The 8356-nt window shown below is 37.8% G+C and overlaps 1 protein-coding gene across 3 annotated transcripts in view; it reads right to left on the minus strand.

The window, feature by feature from the left end:
- The window catches only part of SAMHD1 (SAM and HD domain containing deoxynucleoside triphosphate triphosphohydrolase 1), a 62313-nt gene that overhangs the window by 9462 nt on the left and 44495 nt on the right, over positions 1 to 8356 (minus strand). For all 3 annotated transcript variants that reach the window (XM_069077628.1, XM_069077627.1, XM_069077629.1), the window contains 3 exons: positions 6946 to 7041; positions 6068 to 6172; positions 5365 to 5502 (listed from right to left, as the gene is read on the minus strand). In XM_069077628.1, coding sequence (XP_068933729.1) covers positions 5365 to 5502; positions 6068 to 6172; positions 6946 to 7041 — 339 coding nt within the window. The remainder of the gene's footprint in view (positions 1 to 5364; positions 5503 to 6067; positions 6173 to 6945; positions 7042 to 8356) is intronic.

Below are 8356 nucleotides of genomic sequence, written 5' to 3' on the forward strand. Positions count from 1 at the left end.
ACACACACACACACACACACACACACACACACACACACACACACACATATATATGTGTGTATGTGTCTATATCGGAGGGTATACGGGCGTATGAATACATATGTGAATGTGTATATATATATTTACAGGTATACATAGAGTGCACAGGACCAATTTAATAGGAAGGGATGATACCTAAAAGGTGAAATGAAGAGGTAAGAGAGGAATATAATGAGAGGAGATGGAGAGAGACAGAATGGGGTAAACTCTCTCATATACAAGAGGCAAAGGAAAATGGTTACAATGGAGGGGGAGAATAGGAAGGCAAAAGGGAATGGGTCAACCTTATTCTCACTGAATTTGACTCAGGGAGGGAATGACATACACACTAAATAGGGTATCTCACCCTACAGGAGAGTAGGGGGGAATGGGATTCAATAAAATCAAACTGTTTACATTCCTACATGTGAAGATGATACTTGTAATACCTAAGCACTTTCACATTATTAGGGCAGTTAGAAAGCAGTATACACAGACAAAGGGCACATGGGTGTGAGTTAATTATGATGGGATGTTACATAAAAAAATAAAGAGGTGAGAAAGAGGGAATCCACTAAGAGAAAGGGAAAGGCAGAATGGAATAAATTATCTCACAAAAAAGCTTTTAAAAAAGTGGAAAGGAAGATGGGCAGGGGGTAGGGGTGGTGAACAACACTTGAACCTTACTATTGTTGGAATTGGCTCAAAGAGGGAATAACACACACACTCAGTTGATGTAAGATAATTTTCAAGGAAGGACTCATGATGAAAAATGCTATCCACCTCTAGAGAAAGAAGTTATGAAGTCTGAATGCAAATTGAAGCAAACTTTAAAAAAATTTTCTTTTTTCTGTTGGGGAATGGTCTGTGTTTTCTGTCACAACATGGCTAATACAGAAATATGTTTTGTATGAGTACATATGTATAACCTATATCAAATTCCTTGCCCTCTCAATGAGGGGACTGGAGAGGGAGAGAATTTGGAACTCAAAATGTTAAAAAATGAATGTTAAAATTGTTTTTATATTAATTGGGAAAAGAAATAAGTATTTAAAAAAAAGAAAAATAGTAATATGTATATGTTTGTGATATTATTTCTTCAGTCCACAGAAGGACTGCTTACTTATTTATGGAAGTACATACTGAATCAAAGAACCCTTGCTGTAACTTGTGGGTAGTCAGGGGTCTGCAGCCTGCAGGTATGCCTCAGACCACATTTACATGCCTACTTAAAATAAATAAATGGATAAATGAATGAATAACCCCCCCCCCACGATATTTTATTTTAAATTTTTTTTTGCTTTTTGGAGGGCAATTGTGGTTAAGTGAGTTGCCTAAAGTCACATGGCTAGTAAGTGTGTCAAGTGTCTGAGGCCGGATTTGAACTCAGGTCCTCCTGACTCCAGGGCTGGTGCTCTCTTCACTGTGCCACCTACTACCCCCATGATACTTTATTTTAACATTTATTTCCATATTCAACTTCACTCTTTTCTATATGGCCTTCAATCACTCATTTTGTGACTCACAGTCATTAGTGCAATATGATGGAAAGATCAATGAACAAAAAATCAAGAGACCCATATTGATGTAGCTTTGAGCAAGCCTAGCCACTTCCTATGTGATCCAAGGCAAGTCACTTAATATTTCAGATTCCTCATCTATACAATGGAGATAATAATATTTGCACTAAATTATTGGGTTGTTTTGAAGAAAGTGTTTTGTAAACCTTCAAGTGCCATATACAAGTTAGCATTCCAACACTTAAAAAAAATAGTACTGCACTGTGTAATTTCACTTCTACATTTCTGAACTGGCTATTAACAAGGTTGTTAATGGAGGAAAAGGGAAAGCTTCACACAGGCAGTGAAGATGAGTGGTTTTTAAAGGCTATTGAAGAATTCTGTAGGCAAAGGGAGAAAGGCATAAAGCTCTGTGTGAAGAGGAAAACACCAAGCGTATCTAGTGAAAAGAGAGTAGTCTAATCTGGTGAAAGCCTATATTGTAGGAAGAGACTGACAAGGGACAAGAGGAGAAAAAGCAGGCCAGCCCTGAAGTACAGAGTTCTGAAATGACAAGTAAAGAAACCTGAATTTTAATCAGTAGGCAGGAAGGAGCAGATGACTTCCGAACAGAAAAATGGAAGTGAAATGAAAATAAATTTGTAGAAACAAAACCAATGAAAAGAAGAACCAATGAGAAAGGAACCATTTATCTGGGAAAAAAAAATCTTTGCCGTCAAGTTTCTCTGAAAAAGGCCTTATTTCTAACATGACTGACTCAAGATGCAGAATAAAATGTATATTTTTGGACGTGGCCAACATGAGAAATTTGTTTTGCTTACCTAAGCATATTGGTTACAAGGGTTTTGTTTTGCTTTTGCTTTTTGGAGGGCAATTGGGGTTAAGTGACTTGCCCAAGGTTACATGGCTAGTTTTTGTGTTAAGTGTCTGAGGCTGGATTTGAATTCAGGTCCTCCTGACTCCAGGGCTGGTGCTCTATTCACTGCACCACCTAGCTACCCCAAGAGGTTTTTTCTTTTTTCTGTTCCCCTCCCCACACACATTGGGGTTGAAGGGAGGAGGCAAGGAGGGAGAGAAAATAAAGGCTTGTTAACTGAAGTTTTTCCTTAAAAACTAACAACAAAAGAAAAATGGCACAGCTGGATCAAGGTATAACAATTTATCTAAAATCATAAAGCACAGTTTGGGGGATGGGATCAAATAATGGAAATGTAAAGACCTGTTAGGAAGCTACTTCAATAAACTAGATGCATAGTAATAAAGGCCAGTACTATGATAGTAGCAGTGGGAATAGAGAAAAGGGGCCAGATTTGAAAGATGTTGCACAGACAGATTTATCAGAATTTAACTACCTACATATGAGAGGTGAGGGAATGGGAAGAAACAAAAAGAACACCAACGTTTCAGACATTTGAACAAGGTGAAGAGTGAAGCTACTGACAAATGTGAAATCAGGAAAGGGGAGATTTGAGAGGAAAAATAAGCTTGATTTTGAACATGTGGAGGTCCAGACACTGGGAAACAGGTAGATATAGCTATAAGATTAAAGATAATATATTTGAGAATTATCAGAATAGAGTTAGTAACCGAAGCAATAGAAGTGAAAGAAGCTGTTAGGGTTTAGAAAACAGATAAGAAGAGGAATAAGGGCAGAACCTTGGAGAAATACCTACCCTAAAGGCTCAGAAAGAAGAGGAACCAGAAAAGGAGACAGAGGAGAGTTGAGAGGCAGAAGAACTACAGTACTGCATTTCTGAAGTGAGGCTTAGAGAAGAGAAAGTATCTAGTAGGAAGAGCTGGCCAGTCAGTCAACAAGCATTTATTTAGTGCCTACTAAGTGCCAGGAATCGGCAATTGATTAGGAACCAAGGGAGGGGAGGGTTGAATAAGAATAAAGGGTCAAGCATGGTGATTCCTGTAAGGGTTATGGGATTTAAAGATCTCCCATGCCCCATGGATGTGCTGACATAGCAGAGCAAGAGAAAGTGAAAAGCTGAGCTAACGGTCCTGCGGTTGGCAGTTGGCGGCGGTTGCCTTTTTTTTTTTTTTTGAGTTAGGACTCCTGCTGAGCACTGCCAGGGGCCGGAGCTGCTGGGAGCGTGCTTCCAGGACACTGGGTGGTTGCTGTGAGTGGGGAGAGGAGGACCTTTGCCTGAGGTAGCCTGTTCTGTTTTAAAGGCTTGAGAATGTGGGTGCTTTCTACTTTATCTACCTGTGCCAATGTCATAACTACTCTGATGGCTTTCACTTTCTGGTTTTGGGACTCAGTCTTTTGGTATCTTAATAAATTTTCTAGTTTATTTCCCCAAATGGCAAACCTGACGTATTTTGTGATGGATAATTATATCAGCATATTTATAATCTCTATAGGCATTGTGAATATGGCATTGCTGATACAATTCCTAGGATGTAACCCCAGGTAACTAGGATTATGATGTAACTGACAAAAATGGGGAAATTAGAAAGAGTGGGGAATTTAAGGGAAAAGAGGAGTTTTGTTCTTCACGTGTTGAACTTGAGATGCCTATGGGACACATCCAGGCGAACATGTCCAGCAGGCAGCTGCAGATTCTGGACCTAAGTTCACAAGAGACGTAAAGGCTAAGTATATAGATATGATAAATATCTGGAGAGAGATGTCAACTGAATCCATGTGAGCTAATGAGATTAATAGAAAGGATCCAGAATAGAAGACCCAAGACAGAACCCTGGGGTGTATAAACACACACACACACAAATTTGTAGGACATGATGAACTTGCAAAAGAGACTGAGAAATGGCCAAACAAGCAGGAAGTGATTTACAACACAACAGTAAAACAAAAACGTCAGGGAGTACTTAGAAAGTCAGCAGTGTCAAACCCTAAGATATCAAGAAGGATAAGGACTAAGAAAAGGTTACTGCTTTTAGTGGTAACAAGATCACTGATAACCCTGGGGAAAGAGCAGTTTTGGTGGAGTGGCTGGGACAGAAGCCAGAATGCCATGGGGTTAAGAAGTGAGTGGGAAGTAATGCCAGAAGTACAGACAGCTTTTTCTAGGAATTTGGCTGTGAAAAGGATGGAGCATGGGTTGGGTTGGAGGGGTTGTAATTTTAGTGTTTTAAATTATAGGGATTTATAATAAATGTCTTTAGTTTTATTACAAACATGATTTTCTTGGCATGTTTGCAGGCAGGAGATGAGAAACTCAACAATGTCAGATGTGCCAGAGTAGTTAAGAAGGAGAAGGACTGAAAAAAGGCTGAGATCTAATGATTATGATCCTTCAAGAAATCAATTTCAGTAGACTGGTGGGGTAGAAGCCAAATCAAAGAAGGTTGGAAGAGAAGGTAAGGAAAGATACATTTAGCAAAGACAACTTTTATTCCAGAAGATTATCAGTGAGGAGGTTTAGAGATGGATTTTTGGTGGATGGTAGGGTAGCTCATCATGTCTCCATTAGCACCCTTACTAAAATAATACCCAGGTTTCTACATTTAAAAAAGAAAAAATGGGGCAGCTAGGTGTGGCAATGCATAGAACACCAGCCCTGGAGTCAGGAGGACTTGAGTTCAAATGCAGACTCAGACACTTAACATTTACTAGCCGTGTGACCTTGGGCAAGTCACTTAACCCCAACTGCCCTGCCTCCCCCCCTCCAAAAAGCAAAAAACAAACAAAAAAAGAAAAAATAAAAATTTTATATGTTTAAAATGATAATAAAATTAATTTAATTAAATAACAGCTTTGTCAGATTCCAAAGGCATGAGAAGTTAAGAGAAAAAACCCTTCTATCTTGGCACTTGCAGAAGGAAGTTACTTAAGAAAGAGCAATAAACAACTTACCTGTGGTTTGGTGAAATTTTTGTTTATGCACCACTGAACAAAATATTTCCTGGCAGCATCTAAACTTTCCTTATCTGTTTTCTTACAGTATACTCGGATAAGTTGTTCAGCAAATTTTTCAGGTAGAAGCTGTGAAACCTTTTCAAAAGAAATATTCCATCATTTCTTTCTTGAAAGACTCACAGAACAGGTAAGACATTAAATCTCCCTGCCAACTATATCTCTACTTTGACGTTGTTGTTGTTCAGCCAATCAGCTGTATCTGACTCTTTTGTGACCATATCAGTGGGCCATATCATGCCAGTACTGTCCACGAGGTTTTCTTGGCAAAGATACTGGAGTGGTTTGCCATTTCCTACTGCAGTAGATTAAGGCAAACAGAAGTCAAGTGACTTGATTAGGGTCACACAGCTAGTAAGAGTCTGAGGCTGGATTTAAACTCAGGTCTTCCTGACTCTAGGCCCAGTGCTGAGCCACCTAGCTGCCTCACACACTATCACTAATGGCATTAAAAAAAAAAAACCCATCCCATTATTTTCCTTTCTAAATATTATGTTCCACAATTTATAATAAAATATATCTCTCTGCAAAGATGAAAAAAAATTAAACTCTTTTGAATTGCATTAAAAATATCACAGACAGGTACACAAACTTGCCAGATGTCACACTAGCAAGCTTCTTTTTATCTAATTTGGGTATTTACCTGATCCTTTGTAATCATGACAGCTTTCCTTCGGTTACTCTTGCAATAGAAACGAACATTATCAATAGGATTTTTTTCTTTCATTCCATAATCCATGTCAATAACCTCGACAGAAGAAAACAGAAAAAGTTACCCAACAGCAATAGGAATAATACTATATCATTAATTGAGCGTAGCCAGGTAAGCCAAGGAATACTGCTCATCATCAAGACAAAAACCAACAGAATTACATAGCATAAATATTATCATATAAACATAACATAAATATTCTGCTAAAAATGACCCAAAGGGACTTTTTTGGGGGGTTTTAAGCCTGGTCAAAAGGTTCCTAGAAGCATAGTTAGTGGATCCTATTACTTGACAGAGTAAGCGTAAGTGTCTATCAAGTCTATCATTTCCTTCGGCTATAGGATAAGAAATACACAGATAGTCCTTCCTCTTCACCTCAATGAAGTTCTGGAAATTGTGTGCTAAAGCAAGTTGGATTTACTTTTAAGGAATAATATTATAATTAAGTTTGTTCTCCTGACAAAGGATATTTTATCAAATACTGTCCTAGAGATGGTCAACAATTTGTCATAAAAGTAAAGACAATTACTATAAATCACTATGAATGACTAAACTAAATGACAACCCATCCAGCTCAATTTACATGGGGCCTGGTATGGGCAGCGAAGCTTACAACTCTTTCATTTCAGGCAGAACAAAACTCAATTATAGAACGGGAGGTGAGAATTAGTAAAAACGTCATACTTCTAAACTACCTGAAAGGATAATAGACTAAATGACAGGTAGATAATTGTAAGCAGCTTACAGATACTCTCTTACATATAGTCATGAGAAATGTTTGTTAATGTATCATAGTGCCAGCAACTTACATCAACTATGAAATCTTCAGCCTTTAATTCAACTTTTAGAGCTATACTTTGTGGTTTAGAAGCAGCAACACCTTTCGGAAGTTGATCACATTCCTCCTAGGAAACAAATTATTTTGAATTTATTATTCAGAAGACAGTTCAACTTATAACAGATAGTTTATACAAATAACAAGCACATTCACTGGTCTTTTGTCATGTATTTCTCCCTCCCTTCCCCCCACACGATCAATCTAACCAATGTTTGGAATGTATTCCCTCATCTCTCAACCACATTAAAATCCCTCTCTTCCAAGAAATTTGGAATTATGACAACAGAGGGACTAAAATATCTATACCCGTAAACAAAGAAATTCTACTGCTTGGCATACACCCCAAGATAGCTGTTGCCAAAAAGAAAGACCTCAAATGCACAAAAATATTTAGACCAGTATTTTTTTTATAGTGGCAAGAAATGGAGACAAAGTAGATGCCCACTGATTGGGGGATAATTAAAGAAATGGTGATATATGAACGTTAATGCAATATTACTCTCCTATAAGGAACAATGCAAATAGTGAATAAAAAGTATGAAGAGCCTTAAATGCCATTCTTGGATACAGTCAATGTGGAAATCTGAATATGTATATTTGTTATACTTTTCTTTTCTAATGATGGGGGGGTAGGGAAAATGGAAAGATGAGGGGGTATAAGGATAGGGTAGGAGAAAAAAAAGCAAAGGAGGGTATTAAGGTATCTTTTTTTAAATGGAGAGAAAAAAATGGAAGGAAGGCAAGAAAGAAAAGCAGACAGGCAGGACAGCTTTGAAACCTAAAGGCTGATCTTATTATATGCTCTGTGCTTAACAGAGCCTTATAATTTCAAGTACAGTTTTATTTTTCAATTCTATTATGCATATGCAATCCCTAAGTCTATCTGGTATTTGTTAAAGTTCAGAACAAAAATAAATAATAGAGATTTTTGTTTGTAAGAAAAGACTTATATGAATGGATGCAAAATGAAATACACAGAACAAGAACAATGTATGAAATGACTACAATGTGTAAACAGAAAGAGGAACACAACATATAAAACTGAAAGCTATAAAATTAGGACTAGGCCCAAAAGGACAGATATGACATGACACCTGCCCTTTGCAGAGGTGGGAGTCGATCACAAGTTGGGTACCCAACACATAATGCTAGACTTTTCTACCTGCCAGTTAGTTTGGCTGAACCTTTCTTTCTCTGGAAGGGGATGAGAAAAGGGATACAGTGGAAAATGTAGCTGATATAAAAAATTAATAAAAATCTTCCTTTAAGGCCTAGTTCAGATGCTACTTCCTCCATAAAGCCATCTAAAATCAATCCCTCCTTCTCACCCCCCATTTCCAGACCAAACTCAGCATGATCTTCCTTAAATGTTTTAGAGTGCT

Source organism: Petaurus breviceps, unplaced genomic scaffold, assembly GCF_028583685.1.
Source record: "Petaurus breviceps papuanus isolate PSGF00001 unplaced genomic scaffold, PetGlider_PUasm1.0 90994, whole genome shotgun sequence".
Classification (NCBI taxonomy): Eukaryota; Metazoa; Chordata; class Mammalia; order Diprotodontia; family Petauridae; genus Petaurus; species Petaurus breviceps.